General features: G+C 49.2%; 1 protein-coding gene and 1 long non-coding RNA gene across 4 annotated transcripts; one reads left to right on the top strand and one right to left on the bottom strand.

Moving 5' to 3' along the window:
* LOC307177199 lies at window positions 1-27,906 on the bottom strand. Of its 2 annotated transcripts, XR_013825001.1 has the most exons (4): window positions 27,760-27,906; window positions 25,611-25,691; window positions 19,813-19,917; window positions 1-229 (listed from the first exon to the last, which is right to left on the bottom strand). It is a non-coding gene; the product is annotated as an uncharacterized lncRNA (long non-coding RNA). The 2 variants fall into 2 exon arrangements; XR_013825002.1 differs by lacking the exon at window positions 1-229 and having other exon boundaries at window positions 19,405-19,917.
* On the top strand, window positions 10,828-26,289 carry ALOX12 (arachidonate 12-lipoxygenase, 12S type; the record flags this gene model as incomplete). 2 transcript variants are annotated; one of them, XM_079905530.1, is made up of 14 exons in its annotated part: window positions 10,828-14,840; window positions 15,436-15,637; window positions 16,935-17,016; window positions 17,103-17,225; window positions 17,342-17,445; window positions 17,699-17,859; window positions 18,733-18,876; window positions 19,669-19,878; window positions 22,323-22,409; window positions 22,631-22,800; window positions 23,292-23,413; window positions 25,285-25,385; window positions 25,508-25,678; window positions 25,794-26,289. In XM_079905530.1, the coding sequence occupies 14 exons, from the start codon at window positions 14,706-14,708 to the stop codon at window positions 25,971-25,973; spliced, it is 1,992 nt and encodes a 663-aa protein (XP_079761656.1). In that variant the 3' UTR covers window positions 25,974-26,289. The 2 variants fall into 2 exon arrangements, with proteins under 2 accessions (XP_079761656.1, XP_079761657.1); XM_079905531.1 differs by lacking the exon at window positions 10,828-14,840 and having other exon boundaries at window positions 15,259-15,637.
* Window positions 27,907-27,996: the final 90 nt, after the last annotated feature.

Raw genomic sequence — 27,996 nt, 5'->3', positions numbered from 1 at the left:
CCTTCCCCAACCAGCTTCTCGAATTGTGAGCAGCTCATAACAAAGCAGGAGACGGGGCAGTTCTTTTCTGCAGAAGGAAACTGCTCCAGAGGAAAGCCCTCCCTGCTCTAACACTTAAGGATATTCCCAATAACAGAGCCCTTTCACTTACCAGTTTCCCTGTGTGAGGTCCGTGTGTCCACAACCCTGCCCACGTACTCAGAGTTTCCAGAGTTATAATGCTGCACACCTGTGTGAAGAGATAGCCAAGAAACTAAGACATTTGAAGAGAAAACAAATACGAGAATTTTTATTTTTTATTATAACATTTTTATTATAATTTCTTAATTATATATAGTATATAATTATGTAACATAAATGTATTATAACTCATTCTTTTAACTTTACTATAATTTATATTACGACACTATAACAAAAAGAAATAGTCAACTGAAATAATTTAGGGGGAGAGGAGATGCAGAATAAACCCTTTAAAACACCCCTCTTTATTTTTTTAATTAATTAATTAATTATATTTATTTTTAGCTGCGTTGGGTCTTCATTGCTGCGTGCAGGCTTTCTCTAGTTGCAGCGAGCGGGGGCCACTCTTCATCGCGGTGCGCGGGCCTCTCACTATCGCGGCCTCTCTTGTTGCAGAATGCAGGCTCCAGACACGCAGGCTCAGTAGTTGTGGCGCACGGGCTTAGTTGCTCCGCGGCATGTGGGATCTTCCCAGACCAGGGCTTAAACCTGTGTCCCCTGCATTGACAGGCAGATTCTCAACCACTGCGCCACCACGGAAGCCCCTAAAACACCCTTCTTGACAGAGGTGAACACTTGTCCCCTTCTCCTGATATTTCTTTGATGAGGAAGAAAGTTAATCCATGCAAAAATGACATATCTCATTGGTAATTATGGGAAGATTAAAAGGGAACCCTTGACTCAGCTCCACCATTTTTTTCTTCTTGGGAGCCAGTGGGCCTACAGGGACCATGAGTTCTCCATCACTGCCCTCCAAACTTTTAGTTGTACAGAGAAGGGTGGAAGACTCAGTTTAGGACTGTGTTCTCTGATTACTATTGCTTTATAACAAGTTAACCCAAGGGAACTATACTCAGTTTTGTTTTGTTTTGTTTTGGCCACACCACGTGGCTTGTGAGATCTTTGACCAGGGATCGAACCTGGGCCCTTGGCAGTGAGAGCACAGGGTCCTAAACACTGGACCGCCAGGGAGTTCCCTATACTCAATATCTTATAATAACTTACAATGAAAAAGAACCTGAAAAAGAATATATATATAACTGAACCACTTTGCTGTATACTTGAAACTAACACAGAATTGTAAATTTACTATACTTCAATAAAAATAAATAAATCGAATAAATATGAATATAAAGATGTGTATATGTATGTATGTATATATATAACAAGTTAACCCAAAACATAAAGGCTTAAAACAAACATTTTCTTTTGCTCCCAGATTCTGTGGGTCAGAGATCCAGACGGGGCCAGCAGAAAAGGCCCGTTTCCGCTGCATGACCCCTGGGGCCTCAGCTGGGAAGGTTCCAGGGCTGGAAGGCCTGACTGCTGGAGGCTGGATTCACATGGAGGCGCCTTCACTTCCATGTCTGGTGTATAAGGCTGACTGTCTGCTGAGACCTCCGCTTGGAGCTATTGATCGTAGCACCTACACGTAACCTCTCACTATGGCCTGGGCTCAGACTTCTTACCTTACAGCTCAGGGCTCCAAAACCAAGTGTTTGGCAAACAAGGTAGAAGCTGCAAGCATTTATTCTTGGCCTCAGGATTCACACATTCGTCATTTCCATCACACTCTATTGATTACAAGGGAGTTACAAACCCGCCGAGGTTTGGGGAAAGGGAAAGACATAGATCCGCACCTTTCAAAGGATAGTCTCACAGAATTTCTGGGTATCTTCTAAAACTGCCTCAGGGCATAATCTTAAAGACCGTAACATCTGATGCAAGGGACAAAAACATTAAAGAAATAAATGAGGAGGGGCTTCCCTGGTGGTGCAGTGGTTAAGAATCGCCTACCAATACAGGGGACACGGGTTTGAGCCCTGGTCTGGGAAGATCCCACTTGCCGTGGAGCAACTAAGCCCGTGCACCACAACTACTAAGCCTGCGCTCTAGAGCCCAAGAGCCACAACTACTGAGCCCGCGTGCCACAACAACTGAAGCCCGTGCGCCTACAGCCCGTGCTCCGCAACAAGAGAAGCCACCGCAATGAAAAGCCCGCGCACCGCAACAAAGACCCAACGCAGCCAAAAATAAGTAAATAAATATTTTAAAAAAAGAAAGAGGTCTTCCCTGGTGGCGCAGTGGTTGAGAGTCCGCCTGCCAATGCAGGGGACACGGGTTCGTGCCCCGGTCTGGGAAGATCCCACATGCCGTGGAGCGGCTGGGCCCATGAGACATGGCCACTGAGCCTGCGCATCCGGAGCCTGTGCTCTGCAACAGGAGAGGCCACAACAGTGAGAGGCCCGCGTACCGCAAAAAAAAAAAAAAAAAAAGGACTTACTCCTTTATAAAATAAATCATTGAATATATATATATAGTGTTGACGCTGTGGCCTGAGCAGGAGTTGTGACATTTTTGGAACATGAATCGGTGAAACCTTCATGATGTTGCCGGCTTTACATGCCACTTTTTGATGTTGGGTGGAGACCACAAAACTGCTCACAGATTAGTGCTTTAGAGTGGATTTGTGGAAGAGAGATTTAGAAAACCGCACTCAAAATACACCCCCCAAAACATACTGGTTAACTATTGTCACTGCCCACAAAAATGTTTCCAGATGCCAGGAACTATGGGAAAGATAACAAATATTACTATGAAATTAACATAAGCTAGTTGGCCAGTGGACAGGTGCTCTCTACCTAGTGATGAAAAAGATTTGGAATATTATCTGTGAACAAATACAATTGGAATGGGAGAGGCCACACCCCAAAAAAGGAAACCTACTTCTTTTTTTATTGAAGTATGGTTGATTTACAATGTTGTGTTAATTTCTGCTGTACAGCAAAGTGATTCAGTTAAACATACATATATTCTTTTCCATTACGGTTTAATCACAGGATATTGAATATAGTTCCCTGTGCTATGCAGTAGGGCCTTGTTGTTTATCCATCCTATATATACTAGTTTGCATCTGTTAACCCCAAACTCCTAATCCTTCTCTCCCCCACCCTCCCTCCCCCTTGGCAACCACAAGTCTGTTCTCTATGTCTGTAGTCTATTTCTGTTTCGTAGATATGTTCATTTGTAAGAAGACCTACTTTAAAGTAGTTCCTCTAGGACAGCTGGTGGACAGAACTGCCTTGCCACCCCTCCTAAGCTTAGCAGGCAGGCACCAGGGCAAAACCTCACCACCGCCAAGCCCCCTCCAAAACCAAAACACAAACAAAAAACCCACCACTGTTGTCCAGAAAAAAAAAAAAAACAGAAAATTTCTACTTCCAGTTATATATAAGGGGGAAAAAAGAAATATTAAATAGTGAGCCAAAGTGAAAATATAAGGCCAGTCACTGGGCAGTCTTCCCATACCCAAATGCAGTGGCTTTTAAACTAACAGACTCACCCAGAGAGGTTCTAGAAATAGGGAAAAAGCCAGGAGATGCCAGGCTCCCACCCCTGAGAGGAGAAGGTCCCAGCAATTAAGAAAAGAGTACCATCTGGAAAAGGACCCTAGGAAGATAGTGAGAAATCCACATCCAAACTCACACAGATCCTGGGCTGCCTGGGGAGAACACCGCTCACAGGCTGGCACATTGTTTTAAGTCACTATCTCTTAGACCCAGATCACAGGCACCCAGGTGCTCCAGCCTACAGACTGTGTCACTGTCTTACCCCTTGCATTTTCCAGGATTCTTTATATCCATGTAACAGAAAGTCAGTTCAAAGTGGTTTTTAAAAAAGAAAAATCTCTCTTTGTGACTTCCCTGGTGGCACAGTGGTTAAGAATCCGCCTGCCAGTGCAGGGGACACAGGTTCGAGCCCTGGTCCGAGAAGATCCCACATGCCACGGAGCAACTAAGCCCATGCGCCACAACTACTGAAGCCCACGCCCTAGAGCCCATGCACCACAACAAAGAGTAGCCAGCCCCCAGTTGCCACAAGTAGAGAAAGCCCGCGTGCAGCAACAAAGACCCAATGCAGCCAAAAAAAAGGAAATGACAGGACTTCCCTGGCGGTCCAGTGTTTAGGACTCCATGCTTCCACTGCAGGGGGCATGGGTTTGATCCATGGTCGGGGAACTAAGATCCCGCATGCTGCGTGGTGCAGCCAAAAAGATAAAAAAGGAAAAGACATTGATGACATTGATTCGTTCCTGTAATTTGAAAAGTCAGGAGCAGTCATGTGGCTGGATCAAGGGGTTCAAACAGTATCATCAGGTCTCAGTCTCTCTCTCTCCCTCCACGACCCAGCTTTGCTTTCCTCTGTGTTGGCTTTATTCTCTGTTAGGGTTTCTCTAAGTGGAGCACACTGCAGTCAACAGGCCTATAGTCTACAAGCTTGGGAGCCACGGTGGAAACACAGAGACTTCATTCTCTGCATTTCCATCCAAGTCCCAGAAGTAAGCATCTTTGGCTCTGATTGGCCCAGCTTGGGCCATGTGTCCACCTCTTAACCAATCACTGTCCAAGAGGATATGATACTCTCCTTGACTGGTGTTCAATGGGTCACTTATCAGTAGACAAGGATAAAAATCATTAGGCAACCTGAGATTCACCAGCAATCCATAGTTGATTAAGGGCAACAAGAGTCAACACACACACACACACACACACACACACACACACACACACACACACACACACAAAACACACACCCAGGAATCTCTGGCAGACTGAGCAGACTTTCAGATTTTGCTCTCCTCAAGATAATAATGACAAGTACTAACCCATTACACTTAAAAAGCTTCCCTGAGGAGTCTGGAGTTATTATGAGCTAATACATGCAAAAAAGCACTTAGAAGAATGACTGGCCCAAAGTAAATACTACAGAACTGTTAACTGTCATCGTGGAAGAAGGATCCTGGAGACGGAAAAACATCCTAATAGGCAGGGTGGAGGTAAAGAATAGTTTAATCTAAATATTGAAAGGAGGGACTTCTGTGGTGGTCCAGTGGTTGAGACTCCACACTTCCACCACAGGGGGCACAGGTTCGATCCCTGGTCTGGGAATAGGATTCCCTGGTCCGGGAATAGGATCCTGCATGCCATGCAGTGGTGTGGCCAAAAAAAAAAAAAAAATTGAAAGGGGTGTAACCTAATTTTGTAACAAACTGGTAAAACAGGATATATTGGTTAAACTACTTTTTGCTTCTTTGATCAGAGTTTAAGAATCACAAGACTGTTTTAAAATACCTCTTTGGTCATCGCTACTGGGGGATTTGGTAGAGAATAAATACACAATACTGATTACAAGATGATGAACTGATAGATGCTGGAGTCCACCCTCCTACAAGCAAACTCAACCCATAATGGAAATGAATCTGAAAAATACACACAAACACACCCCGAATCACTTTGCTGTATACCTGAAACTAACACAACATTGTAAATCAACTATAGTCCAATTTTTTTTAAAAAAAAGAATAAATAAAATAATGGATGATTAAGAAAAAATGTCAAATGGCTCCAGGGTGTGCATGGGGCAATCAGCACAGATCCCCAGAAAGGCTCAGAAATTAGAGTACCAATGATCCCTGAAGACAGGGGTGTAGGTAAGACTGAACACAGTAAGACTGATTGAAAATCTGTATGAGAAGCAAGCAAACGGCCCCCATTAATCCTGGGTTGGGTATGAGTGTACTGGGGGTCAAGTTAGCCAGAGAGCAATTTCTGGTGGCAGAAACAATTGCAAAAAAATTTCAGTGGACTTCCCTGTTGGCGCAATGGTTAAGAGTCCGCCTGCCAATGCAGGGGACATGGGTTCGAGCCCTGGTCCGGGAAGATCCCACATGCCATGGAGCAACTAAGCCCGTGAATCACAACTACTGAGCTAGTGTGCCACAACTACTGAAGCCCACGCCTAGAGCCTGTGCTCCGCAACAAGAGAAACCACCGCAATGAGAAGGCTGTGCACCACAACAAAGAGTAGCCCCCGCTCCCCGCAACTAGAGAATGCTGGTGCTCAGCAACAAAGACCCATCGCAGCCAAAAATAATAAATAAATAAATAAATTTATTAAAAAAAAATTTTTCAGAATATATGTAGATGCCTAATATTAAGTCTTACAACTGATCCTGTCTTTAAAATTTTAATATTTTGTTGATTATGGATTTTTTGTATTAATTTTGATTTTTTCAAGTATTTCATTAAAATACTATTTACCTTGATTACCGGGTTTTGGAGTGCACCTTAAATGCTGCACTCAAGGTACGTGCCTCACTCACCTCACCCTAGTCCCTGCCCTGGCTACTGCCTTTTCAAACCCTCAGTACAAATCTGTTACATGGAACAGCTCTGGGTTAGTGATCACTTTATTTATTTATTTGTGTGTGTATTTGGCTGCGCCGTGTCTTAATTGCGGCATGCAGGATCTTTTAGTTACGACACGTGGGATCTATTCCCTGACCAGGTATGGTACCCAGACCCCCTGCACTGGGAGTGCAGTCTTAAGCACTGGACCACCGGTGAAGTCCCTAGTGATCGCTTTTTTTTTTTTTTTTTTTTTTTGCGGTACGCGGGCCTCTCACTGTCGTGGCCTCTCCCGTTGCGGAGCACAGGCTCCGGACGCGCAGGCTCAGCGGCCATGGCTCACGGGACCAGCCGCTCCGCGGCATGTGGGATCTTCCTGGACCAGGGCACGAACCCGTGTCCCCTGCATCAGCAGGCGGACTCTCAACCACTGCGCCACCAGGGAAGCCCGTGATTGCTTTTAAATATGGTTCAGCACAGGGTAGAGCAAAGAGCTTCATCAGCAGTAGGTAAGACATGAAAATTATCTGGAAATCAGTGTGATTAAGAGATCTGAATACTACAGGATTATAAGGTAAACGTTAGAACAAAGAGTTTAGGCTGGTTTAGGGATGTTGGCAGGGATCCCACAGAAGGAGTAGAATTTGTGTATCCCTTGTACCCTCTGATGAACCCCACAACTCATTTGTCCCTTAACCTTTGTTTCTCTAAGATGGAGTGAGAAGTCCGAGACTCCATGGGTCTGGCCTTGCAGTTCAGTCCTGAAAAGAGAGGTCAGGGGTTGGAGATTGGATCCCTGAGAAACAGAGAATAGCAGTGGGGTCTGGAGGAAGGCCCAGGATTAACCTCTCAACCTCTTTACAGAAATGTTGAGAAGAGCCAGCTTCAGAACAAGTAAATCCAAGTAGTTTCAAGATGTCAATCTCATGGAAAGGGAATCTAGGAGGCCTTTCTTAACACCATGTTTACATAATATGCTAACCGGTAACATACAAGTGTGGGTTCATACCTGTTCTACCACTGACGTTGGGGAGATAAGAACGAGGGAGGGGCTCACGTCAGCCTCTGCCAGACGGAGCCTCAGAATAATGTTCTGGATGATTCCAGCCTTTGATTTGTCTTGCATCAGCAACCAAGCAGAGTACTGCTAGGGAAGTCACACCCCAAGTCATGTCTCTCTACCGTTTTTTCTATGATTGCCCCTTTACAAAGCCTTTAAGACACCTTTATTTCCTGATTGCTTTCTGCCCCTACGACATGAGATTTTAACACCTTGGTGTATCTGTTTGTGTATGTGGCCCTTCGAAGGGCCACACACCATTGTAATGTCTACAGTGGTGTGGCCCCACCCCCTGTGAGCATCCAGGATCTACAGCCAGTTCCTCCCCACGTTTTCTGGATTTTATTTCTTCCCTCGGGGTCTTCCCCTCAACACTTAACAATCCCATTCTCCGGCATCTCAACTTCTGCCTCTCATGGTGCCTACTGGTCACCCATCTCCAGCCATGGCCCCCTCTCTGTTTCCTTCCCGGCCTTATTTCTCAAAGGGCACACCACACTCTGATCTGCATTCTGCCTCTGTCTCTCTGCCGAACCTGTTCTCCATAATATCATAAATGAACTCTGCGCCGCTCCCACACACATACTCTTCCACCCAGCAATCCCATGTAAAAGAAATCTTACCAGCACCTGCCTAGGAAATACCAAAACTGAATGCTGTTTTTCACCACAACTGTTTCTAACCAGCCGAAGATTTTAAATGGTTATGAATATTGAGTAACACTGCTATGCCCAATCCTTAGTGAACCTAACTTAAGACTCTCTTGGAATGATGGGACTTGTCTTCACCAACCGTGTACAAACCTGTGGACTCTCTCCGGTCTCTCCAGGGTACAAGCTTGCAACTTTTAATCAGCATAAACATTATGAACAGCCCCTTTCTAGCAGTTAGAAATCCCTGACTTATGCCCCTCCGTGAAAGAGTCAGTCAGTGTCTCCCCTGGTGGGTTCTTCTGCCTGACAAGAAAAGACACTCAGCTCTGTGGACTGCTTTTATCTATTCGTTTTATTTTGTTCTTGTTTTTGTTTTTTTTATTTGGTGGTATTTTATCCTTTGTACCTTTTCTTGTACTCAAACCCACAGAAATAAAACCACCAAGTACATAAGGATATAGATACAAACATGAGGGCTTCCCTGGTGGCGCAGTGGTTGGGAGTCCGCCTGCCGATGCAGGGGACACGGGTTTGTGCCCCGGTCTGGGAAGATCCCACGTGCCGCGGAGCGGCTGGGCCCGTGAGCCATGGCCGCTGAGCCTGTGCGTCCAGAGCCTGTGCTCCGCAACAGGAGAGCCACAACAGTGAGAGGCCCGCGTACCGCAAAAAAAAAAAAAAAAAAAAAAAAAATACAAACATGCCCTCTGTAGCATGTATCATATGTCAGAAAAAGTGGAAACTGAATGATCATCAGCAGAGGAGTGGTTAAAACCACTGTGGAGCACCATGCAGCTGTTAAAAGAACGAGTCCAAGGAATTCCCTCCCTGGGGGTCCAGTAGTTAGGACTCCGAGCTTCCACTGCAGGGTCACAGGTTTGATCCCTGGTCGGGGAACTAAGATCCCACGTGCTGCACAGCACAGCAAAAAAAAAAAAAAAAAAAAGAATGAGTCCAAGGTATAACTACTGAACTACAGAAATGTCCATGAAACAGATCTCTTAAGTGAGAAATGCAAGCTGCAGGGCAAAGTGTACAGTATGGCACAGATTTTTTAAACAACCAGAGCCAGCCACTCCTAGAAGTGTATTCATGATTGAAGATGATTCCATGAACCCACAGAAACTTGAGCAGACTCTTTGGGCTTGACTTGGGATCGGGGTGGCAGAGGTGGGAGGAAGAGTGGGACAGGCAGCAAGGGGGCAAGGATCTGCCAGTTTTCTTCTCTCTGTAAGTACATAGCTCCCTGGGAGCAAGCCTTCTTTGACTCTCCTCTGAGTCTTAAGTGTCCCCTCTCCAGCACCCTTTGAGGTCCCACAAAGGCTCTCTCCTCCCCATCACACCCTCCCCATCTCCCACCCCTACCCCAATACTCCCTTGGTCGGCAGAGCTGGTGGATGAGGAGGACGGGGCAAATGGACCTCAAGGGCCCAAGACACTACCTGGTAGGAAAGAGAGTGAGACTGGAATTCTTTTTCACACTGTTTAATATTAAGTAAGTTATCTCTGAGAGACTGAGAAGGTTCTAACAGAGATCCAACAGGAGGAAAGAACCCTAAAGTTCCCGAAAGGGAAGCCTCTGCGAGCAAAGTCATCTGGTCAAATGGCCAGGCTCAATACCAGTGCCTAAAGGTTTAAGGGGCTGAGGCTGGACATGGCCCTGACCCAGGCCCCTGGCACCACAGTCACACTGGAGGACCCTGCCCAAACCTGTGTGAACTAAGACACGGGTCCCCAACTCCCGGGCCATGGACCAGTACCTGTCCGTGGCCTGTTAGGAACCAGGCCGCACAGCAGGGGGTGAGTGGTGGCTGGGTGTGGCTGGGCGAGCGAGCGAAGCTTCATGTCTATTTACAGCCACTCCCCATCGCTCGCATTATCGGCTGAGCTCCGTCTCCTGTCAGATCAGCAGCGGCATTAGATTCTCATAGGAGAGCAAACCCTACTGTGAACTGTGCATGCGAGGGATCTAGGTAGTGTGCTCCTTATGAGAATGTAATGCCTGATGATTGACGTGGAGCTGAGGCGGTGATGCTGGCGCTGGGGAGCAGCTGCAAATACAGATTATCCTTAGCAGAGAGGTCTGACTGCACAGAGACCATAATAGATCAATTGCTTGCAGACTCACTTCAAAACCCTATCGGTAGGGACTTCCCTGATGGCGCAGTGGTTAAGAATCCGCCTGCCAATGCAGGGGACACGGGTTCGAGCCCTGGTCTGGGAAGATCCCACACGCCGCGGAGCAACTAAGCCTGTGCGCCACAACTACTGAGCCTGCGCTCTAGAGCCCGTGAGCCACAACTACTGAAGCCCGCATGCCACAACTACTGAGCCTGCGCTCTGGAGCCTGCAAGCCACAACGACTGAAGCCCACACACTGCAACGAAAGGTAGACCCCGCTCGCCGCAACTAGAGAAAGCCCGTGTGCAGCAACGAAGACCCAACGCAGCCAAAAATAAATAAAATAAATAAATTAAAAAAAAAAAAACCCTATCAGTAAGTAGCAAGTGAAAACAAGCTCAGGGCTCCCACTGATTCTGCATTATGGTGAGTTGTATAATTATTTCATTATATATTACAATGTAATAGTAATAGAAATATAGTGCACAATAAATGTAACGTGCTTGAATCATCCCGAAACCATCTCCCCACCCCGCCACCCCGGTCCGTGGAAAAACTATCTTCCACGAAACCGGTCCCTGGTGCCAAAAAGCTTGGGGACTGCTGAACTAAGAGTTGGGAAGCCCGAGTGTGCATCACTGTTGTGGCCTAGGCAGTGGTCCCCGTGGCACTAGAAAATGACCCATCAGATTGTGTAGGAACAATGTGTCCCTAGTTCCACCAGTGAACAAGAACAGAAGCAAGTAACAATACTCAGAGCGGGGTCGGGGTGGGGAGTGCTGGGCTTCCTGCACATAGGGGCAGGGGGTACTCAAATTACTAAGTGGAAAAACATGTGATATGTCTACCCTGAAATCAGAGCCTATGTTTAGTTTAAAGTTACACAGTTTATAAAGCCGTGTTTGTATGTCCAATTTGTCCTCAAGGAACAAACACAAATTTCTCTAGCCCCGTGCTAAATATGGGCTCCAAACACTCATATAGCAGGGACAGTGGAGTTATCCTCGAGCCGACCTAAGTCTGAGCCACACTAGCACAGGAGAAAGGAAGGGGGTGAAATTATTCTTGTGTTTAGAACACTTTAACAAGACTTTTCGGCTATGAAATGCAAGGTCCGTCCCCCTCACCCACAGCCCCTGGGGTATAACCTAGTGAGAGAAGCTTTTTTTTTTTTTTTTTTTTTTTTTTTTGTGGTACACGGGCCTTTCACTGTTGTGGCCTCTCCCGTTGCGGAGCACAGGCTCCAGACGCGCTCAGCGGCCATGGCTCACGGGCCTAGCCGCTCCGCGGCATGTGGGATCTTCCCAGACCGGGGCACGAACCTGTGTCCCCTGTATCGGCAGGCGGACTCTCAACCACTGCACCACCAGGGAAGCCCAACCTAGTGAGAGAAGCTTTGATCAAGAAGTTGAATCTGGGACTTCCCTGGTGGTCCAGTGGTTAAGACTCCATGCTTCCACTGTAGGGGGCACAGGTTCAATCCCTGGTTGGGGAAATAAGATCCTGCATACTGCAGGGCACGGCCAGAAAAAAAAAAAAAAAAAAAAAGCTATTAAACCGTTCTGCAAAGAGAGGTCATGGGAATGTGGGATGAAAAACAGGGCCCTGGAAGTCTAGAAGAAGAGGAGAGTATAGCTTTGGGGTGTACACATGCGCTTCCCTGCTGCAAAGGGCCCAGCAAAACCCAGCCCCTGGTCCTTCCTGTGGTAAACAGAAGAACAAAATGGTAATTTTACAGACCAATAAACATTTTAAAATAAGAGGCTTAATTCTCCCTGTTGAAAATAAGAGACTTCTCCCCCCACCCCTTTCTCAGAGCACTAACTTTAGAAAACTTGTAAGCTCTTTCTCTGCCTCTTTGAAATGTGTGTCTTTTTAGAAGCTAAATCAGCCTCGTGCAGCATTAGGATCCAGGGATGTCTCTCCCAAGGCCCTGGGAGCCATCTCTTCGAAATGGAAATATTAGGAGAGAGCGCATCCCTATCTCCCAGTTCCTATGGGAGGGTAGGATCCTAACTGAGGTGGGCTTCTTGCTCCAAGTTGCAAAACTACCTCCTGTCATAAAGATACTTTGTTTTTCCTGCAATTAAGCCGATTAATAACACAAAGGGTCACCAATTACCGTAAAGTTAGGATGAACGTGTGTGACAAATGGTGCTCTCAAGCCTCTTACTTGAGGACTAGTTACTGTTTATCTTGAGAACATGCGTGTAATGGCTGTATCTGTTTGGCTCTATAACAGGGTGGGATACTTTATCTCTACAATCTCTTAGCAGATGGCCTGTGGCGCACATCACATTCTGGTAATGCTTATTCAAATATAAAACTGTTTTCTTTCCTCCACTACCTTTGTGGAGAGGTTTTCCTGGGTTGGGAAATTTTGTTTTTAATTATATTCCCCAACATAATGCATGTGCTTAAAAAGAAAAGAAAAAAAAAAAAGTGGGAAGGTTTTGAGATGTAAGACCCCTAAATGGGACGGACATGGAAAACCAGTGGGGAGAGAGAGAGGAATTTCTAAGAGTGACGCTGACATTCAACTGAAAATTGTTTCCAAAATGTAAATAATAGCATAATAGCAGCATATACATACAGAGACTACTGTCAGGCATCGTTCTAAGTGTTTTACACATTAACTTAATTAGCTATGTAGTAGTTTGGATTACTGTTCTTAATTATTCACCCCCCACCCTGCCTCTGAGAACTCTCCAGTGGGCAGAAAAGGTATCACGGAACAGCAGAGAAGCAGGCTGAAGTTTGGACTGGTTTTGGAAGTAGGTATGATGCAAACTCTCTTTTCTAGCTAAAAGTGACCCTTGAAGGGCGTGTGTGGAAAGGCCAGATTCAGCTACTCCATAAGATGGGAATGTGAGCCACTCTATTCGGATATTACAAGATATCCCAAACTGGAGGACACTGGGGGCCAGCATATGGCAGACACCAGCCCTGAGCACTGAGGATGTAGTAAGCAGGAGTGGGCCCAGAAGATAAGAAGGGGAAGGGCACTCAGTAAGGATCAGACACTTCCATAAGGTTTGGAGGCTGGGAGGCAGGACTGGAATCCCTCATTCCCACCAATGACCAACATGTTAAGTCATTTTTGAGGGTCTGGCTCAAGAAAGCAGAATTACCTTGCCCTGGCCTAGCCCAGCTGCCAAACACACCCACTGTGAGCCAGATGCTTAGAATGACTTGGGTCAAGAAGACCTGGAGAGGGACCTGCAAGAGGCTTCCTGGGTGGGTGGTAAAGCCTGAGCCCTGAATCATCCTTCTGACATTTACAAAGTCCTTAACCAGCACTGGCCCCACCGCTGCTCCCTGGTTTCCTGCCCTGAGTGCCACAAAGGACCAGGAAATAGTGGGGGGGAGGGGGGAGGGGGGGCAGTGAGCAGTACAAAGACAAGAGGGAAGACGAAAGAAGTAGAACTTCATGACTAATAAAATCTTTACACCTAATTTTTTAGAAGGAAATTGAATTCTGGTGGGGAAAGCAGGCACCACGGTCAGTGAGGCCGGAATAAAAATTTACCTGGAACCTACAGAAGGGAAAGAGGCTGCATTCATTTGGAAGGGACAAAGTCCATGGTAACTGCGCACAGATGCTGGGTCCCCTAAGTGACTCCATACTGCGGCCTAACACCTGGTCCCTAACATTCTCAGCAGCCACTATGAAGGTTGGACAAAAGGAGGCTTTCACTGCCCTGCCTCAGTTGGGCTTCCCTCAGTATCTGGTGTGCCCAGGGTCCTAATCCAGCCATGTTTGAAATGAGGTTGGGGGTGGAGGTGAGGGGGCAAGTCTTTCAGCTGTTACTTTTCCAGGTTTTAGGCAGCCTGGGGCACCTCTGGTCATTTAATGAAGGACTGGGCTCAAATGAGGTATAAATCAGGAACTGAAGACTTACTGGGCTGCACTGGGTCCAGAGCAGGACATTCCGCATGGGCCCAGCACAGCCTAGCAGGCCGGCCTTCCAGGGCTCAGCCCATGGTCTTTCCCGGGTCCCAGCCCAGAAAAGCGGAGGCTTTCTCCTGCGTTTGGAAGAGTGACTCAACCCCTCTTCCTCCTAGCTCTCCTAAAGGCCGGGAGACCTCAGGAAGTGTCCTCATCCTACTGCCTTCAACCCCGAGGCGCCTGGCCCCAGGCCTCCCCCGGAGGTCCAGAGAAACCCCGGGCGCTTCCATGCTCTCGGCCTCACCCAAGCGGAGGCCCCTTCATCGCCCCACAGCTCCACTCGGCCCGGGAGGGACGGCCCTTCCCCGCAACCGGCTCAGCGGCTCGCAGGTTCGGGCTAGTCTGGGGCGGGGACTGGGAGCGTCTGAAAGTGGTGAGGAGGGCGGGGACGCGGGCCTCTCTTTAAAGGCCCGGGACCTGAGGCGCCTCGATACCGGCCGGCGACCCCGAGAAGCGCGCCCCATCCGGCTCCCTTCGCCTAAGCCGCCGGGGCTGCCATGGGCCGCTACCGCATCCGCGTGGCCACCGGGGCCGCATTCTTCGCCGGGTCGCACGACCGCGTGCAGCTGTGGCTGGTCGGGGCGCGCGGGGAGACGGACCTGGAGCTGCAGCTGTTGCCGGCGCGGGGCCAGGTCAGCGGCGGAGCGGGGACAGACCCCGGCCGGGACGCGGGAGGCCGGCGAGGGGCGGGATCCGAGGGCGAAACGACTGCGGAACCGTGCCTGCTAGGACTTCCAGGTGTTGGGACGCCCGGGCGGCTGGGCCAGGAGAGGATCGGGAGCCAGGACCCGGGCTGAGCGCATACCCCTTCTCCCTTCCCGCCGGCCCTGGTCCTCGCAGCCTCCAACTCCTTCTCCAAATGACCCCAGTCCAGTGTCAATATAGGATCAGAAGTCAAGTGGGACGCTCCTAGGAATGAGGGAGCGGGGAGAGCTCAGTTAAAGGACCGATGAAGGTGCTGATACTCAGACATCAATTCAAGACACTGCGGACCACGCGCCACGCTCCCTCTTCCTCCCGGTGCGATGGGGCGTCAGACACACCGCGCAGATGTCCGGAGGAGGGAACGAGGGAGGCTGTCTTTGGAGGCCTTGTCAACGGAGGCTCCACAAAGGTCCCCTCCTCTCCTGTCCCCACCGCACCTCTGACCCCCCAACCCCACCCCCGGCAGGCAAAACGGCCTCTCCTGGGACCCTGCTACTAAGTCTCCGGGTTCTGGTCCCACAGGAGAAGGAGTTTGAGCATGACATTCCCGAGGACTTGGGACCACTGCAGTTCGTGAAGCTGCGCAAACACCACTCCCTGGTGGACAACGCGTGGTTCTGCGACCACATCACGGTGCAGGGCCCTGTAGCCTTCCAGGAGGCCACCTTCCCGTGCTACCGCTGGGTGCAGGCCGACAGCGTGCTGTGCCTGCCCGAGGGCACCGGTGAGGGGCAGTGTCGGGAGGGGGGATGCAGGGCCTGGGGAACTGCTGGGGAAGGGGTGGGGGAGGGCTGCGGAAGGTCAGAGGGCCTTGATGAAAGTGAGTGTTCAGCAGGTTAAGTGTGGAGAAGACAGGACCTTGGAAAAAAGTTATAAAGTACCAAATTTATACACAGAATAAAAAAGGCTGCAAGTGGGGCTGGACAGGGACATAAGTGATGGGCAGATCCCACCCTCCAAGAAGATGAGGACACGGGATGGGAGCCGCAGCAATGATGGGAAACAGGAACAAGTTAGGGCAGGGACAAGTTAGGGCAGGGCAGGTAAGGGTAGCACATGGAGTAGGGGATGAGGGTGACCCCTAAGAGGAGGCAGCTAAGGGAAACAATAAGCAATATGACTTGGAGAGCTGATTTGGTTGGGAAAACATGGAAGAAAACCACGAGGGAGAGGGTGCACACTGACAGGTGGGTGGGAATGAATGAGGACAGCAAATACATAATTTGTTACCGTGGGAAATAAGTAAGAAAGATGATTACAGAGGCAAATGAGGGCAAGGGCAATTAAGGATGGAAACACGAAATACATCACTTTGAGCCAGGTGAGTATAAATGCGGATAAGAACAGGAACAAGTTGATAATATAGACTCTGATGGTAAATCTCAGAAGAGTGAAGTCAGGGAAAGAAAGCAAACAGCTGTTCCTAAAGCCTTTTGAGGACGGTTGAGGTGTGGTAGGTGAGGTTCAGGAGATGAGAAATTAACCAAAGCCATATATAGTAGAAAATAGGTATGGGCATATGAGTGATTGAGATTTTATCACCTTTTTTTTTTTTGGCCACGCCGCATGGCTCGTGGGATCTTAGTTCCCTGACCAGGGATTGAACCTGTGCCCTCCCCGCCCCCCCAGCACAGTGGAAGCACAGAGTCTTAACCACTGGACCACCAGGGAATTCCCAAGATTTTATCACCTTACTTAAGGTGATTTTTTCCAACCATAGATACTGATGAAATAGGATCAGGTGGGGAAAGACGAGTTAAGGGACAAGAAAGGGTGTCAAACATGAGATTGTTGTCTCAAGACAAGAGACGAGGGTTGAGATTAGCAAAACCCAGAGTGCAAAGTTGGCAATGATAAGATAAATGTGTCTCAGGAATCAATGGAGTGAGGCAAGGCCAGAGATAAACGCAACAGAGCTTGACTGAACACATGGCCTATGATGGCGAAAAGGAAGATGAGGACGAGCAGAGGAGAGCACAGAACCACACAAACCGTGGCCAATTGTCTTAATGTCTCCCCAGCCCGCCTGGCAGGAAACAACGCATTGGATGTGTTCCAGAAACATCGAGAGAAGGAACTGAAAGAAAGACGTCAGATATACTGGTGACCACCCACCTACAGGGCCTCTCAGTGGTACCCCCTGTCACTGACCTGGACACCCTCCCTGAAGCCTTGTCCCCATCTCCTAGCTGGGCCACATGGAAGGAAGGGTTACCCCTGACAATAGCTGCGGGCTGTGAGGACGATCTACCTGCCAATATGAGATTCCACGAGGAAAAGAGGCTGGACTTTGAGGGGACACTGAAGGCAGGGTAAGAACAGGCCTGGAGCTCAGAGTGGGGAAAGGGCTGGGAGATCCAAAAACGGTGGTCAATGGTGAGCGGCTGAGGGATTGGCAAATGGGTTCATGGCTCGATTCCTGTCCTAGGGCTCTGGAGATGGTCCTCAAACATGTTTACACCCTCCTGAGCTCCTGGAACTGCTTTGAGGATTTTGATCACATCTTCTGGGGCCAGAAGAATACCCTGGCTGGTCAGTGGTTCCCCAGGTCTCTATAACCCCTTGCTGGCCCCTTTTGATGACCCGACCTTCACACTCCACAGCCCCTCACGAGACCTCCCAGATGAGAATATATTGTGCTGGGTCATTTCTCAGAGGCCCCAGATGAAAAGGCAGGGGCTGGATATGGGATGGTCACGTGCCTGGATCACTGGGGTAGGGCCTGGAGGAGGGACATCCCGGCTGTGTAAACATCCTCCTCCTACACTCCACCCCGACCCCACAGAGAAGGTTCGCCAGCGCTGGCAGGACGATGAATTGTTTGGCTACCAGTTCCTCAATGGCACCAATCCCATGCTGTTGAGACGCTGCACCTCTCTGCCCTCCCGGCTAGTGCTGCCCTCGGGGATGGAGGAGCTACGGACCCAGCTGGAGAAAGAACTCCAGGTACCCCTCCCACCCTGTGTTGTTCTCTCCTTGGCGGTGTGGCCAGAAGTAGTCAAGGGCAGGGACCAAAGATGAGTCAAGGAAGGGAGGCTGTGGTAACCTACAGCCCCTTGGTCCAGACTCCAGTGCTAGAAAAACCTAGAGGTGATACAGTATGTAGGGAAAATTATGAGAGGCTCCCGGTGTAGAGGGGAAACAGGGTAGATTCCCAGGGTGCAGATGGGGCCAGAGGTGTCAGCAGGGACAATGACATTCCCTGGCTGACGTCAGTGCTCTGGACAGCAGTGTTCATGGGCAGGGAGAAGGGTAGAAAATATGCCATCAGATGGGGAGAACTGCGGGGGTTACTTGGGTTTGGAAGAGGTGAGCTACATGTGAGGAGGACGAGCGAGGCAGGATGTGAGCATGCCGTGTGCATGTGTGCACATGTGCACTGGCCTCTGCGGCAGGGCTGGGCAGGGGAGCCTCTGTGGATTACTTGGCAGAGAAGGTGAGTTTTAGGGAGTGAAAGAGCATTTGCTGAGCTGGTGACAGCTAAACACAAGGTGTTCAGATCATCGAGGGCTAGTGGGGAAGAGACCTGGCCATCTCGACAAGGGGACAGCTTGCACACGGGACTGAGCAGGCCTGGTTCTAAAATCAGATCTGCCACCACACATCCCTGGGCAAGATGTCTACCCTCACTAGGCTGTTTCTTCACTTAAGATGAGAGGAATCGGGCCAGATGCTCTGGTTCTGCCGATAGGACTCTGCAACCGACATAGGATGATGGCAAGAATTCAGATACAGGTCTTGAATGTCTTCCCCCTTTGCCCTGGCCCTCTCGGGTTAGACTTCGAACTCTAACGATGGATACATTCCTCCTTTCCCCAGAACAGTTCCCTGTTTGAGGCTGATTTCATTCTCCTGGATGGAATTCCAGCCAATGTGATCCGAGGAGAGAAGCAGTACCTGGCTGCCCCCCTTGTCATGCTGAAGATGGACACCAGTGGGAAGCTGCTACCCATGGTCATCCAGGTGGGGCGCCCTCAGCATCCACCTCCCAACACTGCTTTCTGTTCACCTCCACCTCTGCTCCCGAGGAACCAGCCCCCTGGCTCTTGACTCCCAAACCCCAACCTCACACAGTGAGACATGTTCTCGTGTCACTCCGCTTAAAGCCTGGTTTCTCCTGACTCACCCAACTGGCAGGACTTGTTCAAGAGTCATAATGGCCTTTTGGAGTTCTCGTCCTATACCCGATAGTTCTCTAACTTTATTGTGTATCAGAATCACCTAGACAGCTTGTTAAAACACAGCTTGCTGGGTCCCAGCATGAGACTTTCCAATTCAGTAGGTCTGGGATGGGGACTGAGAATTTGCAGTTTTAACAAGTTCCAAAGTGATGCGGATGCCGCTAGCTTGGGAACACACTCTGAGAATCGTTATTTAATCTCTCAGTCCCCTCTCTTTTCTCCCACTGGTCTCAATAGTTAGTTAACAAATACTGTCAGTTATCTCCCACACCCAGCTTCCCTTTCCATCCCCCACCATAACTCAGACCCCCATCACGTTTCTCCCAGACCACTGCCGGGATCTCCTCCCTGGACTCCCTGCTTCAGACTCCCCTGCATTCAACCTGACGACCATGGTGCTCGCACAGTGCCACAGCTAGTGAGAGGCAGGGTGGGAGGGGCCTCATTCCTCCTCCTAGATTATACCTCCTGGACGCGATAATCGTACTTACTCATCTGTTTCCCCAAGACTGCTGGCCATAATGTCACACATAAAGTGGGAGTTCAATGAAGGCTTAATTTCTCTTTTTCCCAGATCCAGCCTCCCAGCCCCAGCTCTCCGACCCCACCACTGTTCCTGCCCTCAGATCCTCCACTTGCCTGGCTCCTGGCAAAGTCCTGGGTCCGAAATTCAGATTTCCAACTGCACCAGCTCCAATATCATCTGCTGAACACCCACCTGCTGGCTGAGGTCATTGCTGTGGCCACCATGAGGTGCCTCCCGGGGCTGCACCCGGTCTTCAAGGTACAACCTCTACCCTCCATGTCCCCCTTCACTCAGACCCTAGAGAAAGGAAACAGCCCAGTATCAAATGATATTGCAGCAGCAAAACAAAATTTTTATCACTCTGTGAAAGAAAGAGGTGAGAACAGAAGGAAGACTGCATCAATATTTTGAGACTTGTGTTTTAATTAAGTCAAGTCACTTAAGGTTTCTTCAGGACATATTACTAAGGAAACCCTCTGAAATTCTCAGAGATCTGACAATCTAACAATGGGCCTAGAGTACAGCCGGAATATTGCTAGTAAAACAAAAGCCTTGATCCTGCCTAAGGAGATTTACGATTTAGCCAGAATGACAAATGGTGCCCATAAGAACTACCCAGAGAACAACAGCTGGATCTAGAATCTGAAACCACAAGAGACAGCGATAAACACTAGAGTACTGATGGAGTATGTTCCACCCCAACTGAGTTTGCTAAGTAGGAGCAGGTCAAGAGGCAAGGAGAGCGGCACAGCAGAATCAGAATTGGGGAAGGGAGGGAATAGTAGCTGCCGCAAGCCTGGATATCAGACCGGAGACAGAAAGGTCAGAGGTCTAAGCTCCTGCAACACCCAGAAGCCCAAGGGTGGGTATTGCAGACTGACCCAGAAATCTTGTCATTTTATGAAAGAGTGAGCTCAGCATCTATTGCTCGGCAGAAGGCAGTGACATAAGGCTTGTGCTTGAGTAAAAATGTCCTCAAAATCTTGATGACACTTTAGATATAGGGAACAAGACAGAGAAGGGATGAAACTGATAGAAGCTTATGAACCAGAGCAATTGTCAGAAACAGGGAAGCCAGGAAAGAAGCCAGTTGGGAAGCAAAAATGAGGTTCAGTTTGAGGTACAGGGAGTCATAAATGTTGGTAGGACATGCAGGTGAGCACCTGGCAAGGAGAACGACTGAACTGTGTTTCAGCCGGGGGCCCCGCCGACCCCCAAGCCTGGCCAGCAGTAGCTGTGGCCTCTCCGAGTCTGGGGTGACACAGACAAGATGGAGACCAGTGTGATGAGCAGCATCTTGGATTTTACTGATCTCACGGTGCTCCTGCACCACCGTCTCCTGCTCACCCTGAAGAGGCTAAGCCTCTAGGCACACTGAAAATCCCCCTTTACGAGTTCAGCCCTCTGCCCAACTATCTCCATTCCCACAGCGACGTCATGGCAAACAGCTGCATCGTAATCAGTACACGCAGGAGAGCCAGGCCAGCAATGTCCCAGAGGTGACCTGCACAGGCTCTGGATTCGGACTGCCGGGGTCTGAAGCCTGAATCCTGACCTCTGTGCTTCCCAGACGTGAGCTCAGTGTCCTCAGGTCTAAATGGGGATGACAGGAGGCCCATCGTGGGGTTGCTGAAGGCTGAAACGACCTAATAGTGTGACACAGGCTAAAAGCTAGAAAAAATTAGTTCTTGCAATGATTTGTTAAGAGTTGTTTGTCCCAAGGTATCTCTGCTCCTCATGTGGACTTTGGGCTTTCCATGACACTCAGCACCTTTCATGAACTTTGTGAAAAGTTGCAGTCCAATGTGAGCTGCTTTGACCTCCTGGCACCAGAGTTATCTCTGCCTCACACCCTGTGTCCACCAACAACTCAGATAAATACCAATGCTACGTGAAACCTGTACATAAACTGGGTGTAAATGAAGACAAAATAGTCTGAGATAAAAAGAAATGCATGTGAGGATGAGATAGCCGTTTTTAATAGCTAGGGAAAAGCCATTTCTTGAAAAGCTATAAAATATAGACGGGACCTCACTGCCTAATTGGGGGTGGGGGGAGATTTGACGACAGCCGCTCTGCTGCTTACATATGTGGCTCAGTATGGCTCCTCTATCTCCCTAAGGGAACCCACCCCCCAAAAAACCAACAGTGAAGCGACCAGGGGGTGGAGGCATGGCTTTGGTAACAAGTAGAGAGGCTAATTTAAGCTGTGAGGTTGTAAGTGACAGAGTATAAAAGCAAATTAAAAGGGGCTGATTCTCAAAGGCCACCTACACCCCAGGTGGAAATCATAAAGATAAGCGATAACAGCTAGTATCTAAGGGCTTCTGTGTGGACTAAAAACTCTTCATACATCACTCACATAAGCATCACTGCAGCCTCCTGAGACAAAAGACCCTATTATCACCCGCTGTTGACAGACGAGGGGCTAGACAGGAGATAGACAGGTCAACACTTAGAAGGTCTGGTACCTCGGATGAGTATCAAAGTGAGTGCTGAAGTGTAGAGTGAAACCCAGGTCAGTCTGGCTCCAGAGCCTGACTCACAGGGGCGAAAAGATCACGAGAGTGAGTGATCACAGAAGCAGGAAGAGAGGAGCCTGTCAAGGGAGGAAAGCATCAAGAGTAGGCACCGTGCTGCCTACAAGGAAGGACCCAAGCATGTCCTCCATAAACCACCCCCTCTAATCTCCCCCATCCCAGCTCCTGATTCCACACATCCGCTACACGATGGAAATCAACACCCGGGCACGGACCCAACTCCTCCCAGACGGAGGTATATTTGATAAGGTAAGGAGGGGATGGGGCATGGGGCTGCCTCACCGTCTGACTCTCTACGATTTCCTGCCACTTTCAAGATCCCAGACCAAACTGGGTGAATGTCCTGACCCTTAAACCCATGAGCCTGTCCCTTTATATCTATGTCTCTAAATGTGAAAATGCCACACCTGAACCCCTTATATACTGTGTGCTGGCTTCCTCCTCAAGGCCTCGCATCTCTCTTGTCCCAGGCAGTGAGCACCGGTGGAGGGGGCCACGTGCACTTGCTCCGCCGGGCCCTGGCTCAGCTGACCTACTGCTCCCTCTGTCCTCCCAACAATCTGGCTGACCGCGGCCTGCTGGGAACCCCGGGTGCTCTCTATGCCTGCGATGCTTTACGGCTCTGGGAGATCACTGCCCGGTGGGTGAGACGGGGAGCCGAGAAATGCGGCAGGGGAGAGGGCGAGTGGGGCTCTGGCCTGAGGTCAGCATGGGGCAAAAGGAACCTGAAAACAAGAAGGTCCAGACAAGAGGAGCAAAGGACTGGATCCTGGGGAGAGATGAGGAAGCGTGAGTCAGTGCGTACGGCCTGAGAAGGAGAAGGCTGGGGACAGAGAACCTACGTTGGGAAAGCTGTGGACTGGGAGGCTGAGGGATCTGGAAAAATCAGGGGTTTTGTCAGGGAGAATGGCTGTCAACCATGTATAGGGATCCTAGAACTAATGACCCACGTGTCCTTCCTCTCCAGACTAATTTGTAGAAAGAGTTGGGAATGACCCAAAAGGCAGGTCTTGAAGAATCTATACTCAGACATATTGAGAGTCAGCTGGGCAGAGACCATGGAAAAGTGCAGGGGTCAAAGGCCGAAGCTTTCTCCTCTCAAGGAGCTCACCTCCCTTCTCCCCTGGGCAGCTACGTGGAGGGGATCATCCACCTTTTCTACCGCGGGGATGACGTCGTGAGAGGGGACCCTGAGCTGCAGGCCTGGTGTCGGGAGATCACTGAGGTGGGGCTGTGCCAGGCCCAGAACCGAGGTGAGAGCCCTCCCCAGGGACAGGAGCTCCTTGGACACTCTGCCCAAGCAGAGTCTGGGTTCAGGACCCCAACCCCTCATGCCACCCCCTCTCCCTCCACACGTCAAACATCTGAATCCCATTCCCACCTCCTAAGACTCAGGACAATTCTAGATACCCCAGGATCATCCGCCGCAGAGACCCTGGCCATCAACCTTTACTTCCACCCCATCCCCTAACCTGCCACAGCATGTGATGCCACAGGGCCAGAAGCTGAGCCAGCAAGGGATCTGCCCAGGCCCTGCTGGGGCTCACATTCTCTCCTCATGCTTGTCTATTCCTACTTGAGGATATAAATGTGAGGATTCTTCCACCAAAGCCCTTCTGTTCTCCCTCTTCTCCTCCTGCTTGCTACTGTCCAGCACACGCATAGAAAGTCCAGGCCTACTGCACACTGACCACAGTGCAAGGTCATTTCCAGATGCAAACACAATGCTCAGCACGCTTTGGCTCAACCCTGAACTCGGTGCCCTGCCCCTTGAGGCTCACATTTCTTTGGCCAATCCAGCCTCTCCCCACCGCTGCTAGGATCCAGCCACCGTCTTTAGCACCCCACCTGCATTCTAACCTCTGGGGAAGAAACAGCCTTTCTTGAGCTCTTCCTAGATTCCTCCTCCTCTTTCTCTCACACGTGGGTCAGCCTGGATTCTGCTCCAAATTGTCCTTGCGTCCCCGCCCCTCATACTTTGCACCAACATCTCTGCCTCTGTGGGACAACTACAAACATTTGCTGGGGAGCCGCTATGGCCGGCCTCTGAGGGTGCCGTGAGCAGTAACACAACACCCGCCCTCTGGAGGGAGCGTCTCCCTAGGGAATCTGTGTCTGCACCACCCCCCTTCCAGGACCAAACTTTCTCTAGTACATCTCGGTATGTCCCTTGGGCTCCACGTGCTACCAGGAGACCCCTCCTCTCCCTGGCCATCTTTTCCCCAACCAGTATCTACATTTGGAAAATGAAAATAAACATCCACATGTGAACTTTAACCTCCACTAAGTGCCTCTCATTCTCTCTTCCTCCACTGTCCTTCAGTTCTCATAGCTCACCTTCGCCTCACTTTCCCAACAGACTCTTTGGAGCAAGTGTGCTAAAAACGGCCTGAGATTAGCAGTCAGGAACCCGAGTTCAAGATCAGCCTCTGCCTTCTCCCAATTATGCAGTCCTGACAAGCAGTTTAATCTCTCTGGTCTTTGGTTTTTGTTTTTTTTTTTTTAATCTACAAAAGGGAAGTGATTATATTTGTTCCACTTAACTGACAGGATTTCTGGGTCTCTGAACCCCCCACCTCCACTGTGAATTGAATGGCCTGACATAATCTTTGCGGAAAGCCTCCCTTGGCTATGACCCTATAAATCTATGACTTCTCTTATCCTTCACATTATAATTCAGACACTTGTAATTCCCTACCTGGGAATAGGAGGAAGCATCCCTAAATTCTCAACCACTTTTTGAGGCAGAGGATTTTTTTTTTTTTTGAGGCAGAGGATTTTTGATCACTCAGAACTTTTCAGCCCCCAACCCTTCCAAAATAACAATACTTATTATTTATTGAGAACTTGTTCCACACCAGGTGATTATCTCATTTATAAAATAGGTATCACCTACACTTTACAGGTCAAGAGGTTGAGGTTCAGAGACGTTAAGTAATTGGCCTAAGTTAACCCAAATATATTACTTGAATCTGAATTGAAATCCATGTCTGATGCAAATATATTTGAATAAATGAACTAAACAAACAACAATCAATTCCAAAACGTAGACATCCCAAGTCTTCGGCCTTTATTTCTCTCTTCTCAGACTGCAGCCTCTAAATCCTGTTTCTTTCCTGCCCAGGTTTCCCCATCTCCTTCCAGTCCCAGAATCAGCTCTGCCATTTCCTTACCATGTGTGTCTTCACGTGCACTGCTCAGCATGGGGCCATCAACCAGGGCCAGGTATGGAGAGCTGAAAGCCCAGGTCCTTGAAGGCAAGTGTCTGGACCTTGGGATGCCCAAGGGAGAGATGCGGGTTCAAATCCTAAGTACCAGGATCCTAGGGTTGCAGTTTCTTCCCCCAGCTGGACTGGTATGCCTGGGTCCCTAATGCCCCATGCACAATGCGGATGCCCCCACCTACCACCAAGGAAGATGTGACAGTGGCCACGGTGATGGGCTCACTACCTGATGTCCGACAGGCCTGTCTTCAAATGGTCGTCACATGGCATCTGGGGCGCCGCCAGCCAGACATGGTAAGAGAGGACCCTGGGGAAAGGGAAATGACAGTTGGAAGGGAAACATAAGAGTGAAGGGCTAGGCTCTAGGTGTGTCTGACTCAAAACTGACTGATCCTTTGTTCTTTCTTAGGTGCCTCTGGGGCATCACAAAGAAAAGTATTTCTCAGACCCCAAGGCCAAGTCTGTACTAAACCAATTCCAAACAGATCTGGAAAACTTGGAAAGGGAGATTACAGCCCGGAATGAGCAACTTGACCTGCCCTATGAATACCTAAAGCCCAGCCTCATCGAGAACAGCATCACTATCTGAGCTCTGGGACACCCCCACCGGGAAGACTGCAGATCAGCTCTGGGACTGACAGTTCCATATTGAGTTTCATGGTTTCCTAGTCTCTGCTGCAGAGGCTCTATTTCCTCCCCCAATTAAACCCCCTACATCTGCATCCCATGAGCCCAAGGGCCTTCACTTTTCTGTAAAGGGCCTGATAATATGTTAGGCTTTGTAGGCCACACAGTCTGTCACAGTAACTTCAGCTCTCCTATTGTAGCACGGAAGCAGCCACAGGCACCATGTAAATGAATGCTGTGTTCCAATAAAACTTTATTTACAGAGAGTGAAATATGAACTTCCTGTGTCACAAAACATCCTCCTTTCAGTCTAGTCAACCATTTTAAAATGCAAAAACACACAACAAAACCCTGTGCTTCGCTACAGGGATGTGCACAGGCTACAGGCTGGATTTGGCCCTGGATTTGGGGCAGTACCTGCACAACGGTACCCTGCCGTAGCCTGAGGCACTGACCTTACTTGCAAAACATCCAGAGGATGGTAGGGTGGGTGGGGAGGGTGAGGAAGATTTCTTGGAGAAATCGACTACCTCAACTAATTCTCCTTTCCCAGGAGCTTGACTTCATGCCTGGCCAACTTAAAAATTCCTGACTCTTCTTTGGCAACTTTCTCTCCACCCCTGTGTCTCCTATTCACACACCTACCCCAAAAGTCCCTGAATGAGAATGGTGCCCCTAAGGCAAAATAAAAACTTTCACCCCCAAATGGCTTCCTTCCGAACAGTCTCAAACAAAAGAGACACGAGGGCTTCCCTGGTGGCACAGTGGTTGAGAGTCCGCCTGCTGATGCAGGGGACACGGGCTCGTGCCCCGGTCCGGGAAGATCCCACATGCCGCGGAGCGGCTGGGCCCGTGAGCCATGGCCACTGAGCCTGCGCGTCCGGAGCCTGTGCTCCGCAACGGGAGAGGCCACAACAGTGAGAGGCCCACGTACCGCAAAAAAAAAAAAAAAGAGACACGAAATAATGTCTCAAGGCCACTATCCCAGGCTCTTCAGTACTCTGGGGTCTCTAAGTGTTTCCCAGGTTCCAAGTTCTCTTTCACGACCCTTTTAAGAACAATCTGCACAAAATAAATGGAAAAAACCACAAAGTTATGCTAACCACTGACAGTATTTGTCTGGTTCTGGGGTCTTGGGATCAAAGTGACCCCTCTCAATTACGCTATGACCACTGTCCTCACTAGAATGGGTACAACATACTCAGTGCAAAACTGTGTTCTTCAAACACCACTATTTCCCTGAATAATTATTACAAATCTGTTTTTCACCAGTGAGGTGTACAAACTTTTTCTTTGGAGGGTATGATCCATTCATATTTTTAAAATCTTGTACTCTACCTTGTTCAAAGGACCTATGATCCGCTTCCTTGGTTTACGGTAGGGAAGAAAATTGACATTTGTGTGTACTTATTCCTTTCTCCAGCACATTTGGCAGGGCCACTCACCTTAACAGCTTGTTCATTGAATCTGCTTTCCTTGGACTTTTCCTAACGCCCATATTTTTCCTGGATTTGGCAACCACAACTCTTCAGTATTTCGTGTTTGGTAACAAAACGTTACTTAAGTATATCCAATGCCAAGAACCCTCAGCAATTTTAAAGCGTTCTAGCCAGAACAGCACGCTTGGGCTCGGGAAGGGGCTCTATGTCTTCTTTCACTGTGTCAGAGTGTCTATTTTAAAGGGTAGGGATGAGTAGAGAGGAGATAGAGGCGTTCTCTCTCGGTGTAAATCTCTATGTCTCACTTACCACGTCTCCATCACAGGACACCACCCGAGACTAAGGTATCTGAGAGAAAAATGACATAATTTCAATCCTCGGCTGCTGAGAGCGCATCGCCAAGGTTACCAGGAGCTCCGCCAGAGATAAAAGCTTTCCTGAGGCCGGGCTACCATTTCTTCCTCGTCACGTGACTTGCCAGACTTGGTCACATGATATACTGGCTCCTCCCATTCCAAACTGGAGAGGGGGGAAATCCAAGAAACC

Source organism: Stenella coeruleoalba (genome assembly GCF_951394435.1).
Source record: "Stenella coeruleoalba genome assembly, chromosome: 19".
Lineage (NCBI taxonomy): Eukaryota > Metazoa > Chordata > Mammalia > Artiodactyla > Delphinidae > Stenella > Stenella coeruleoalba.
The sequence above is the reverse complement of the archived record's forward strand: the minus strand, read 5'-3'. Positions and strand labels throughout refer to the sequence as shown.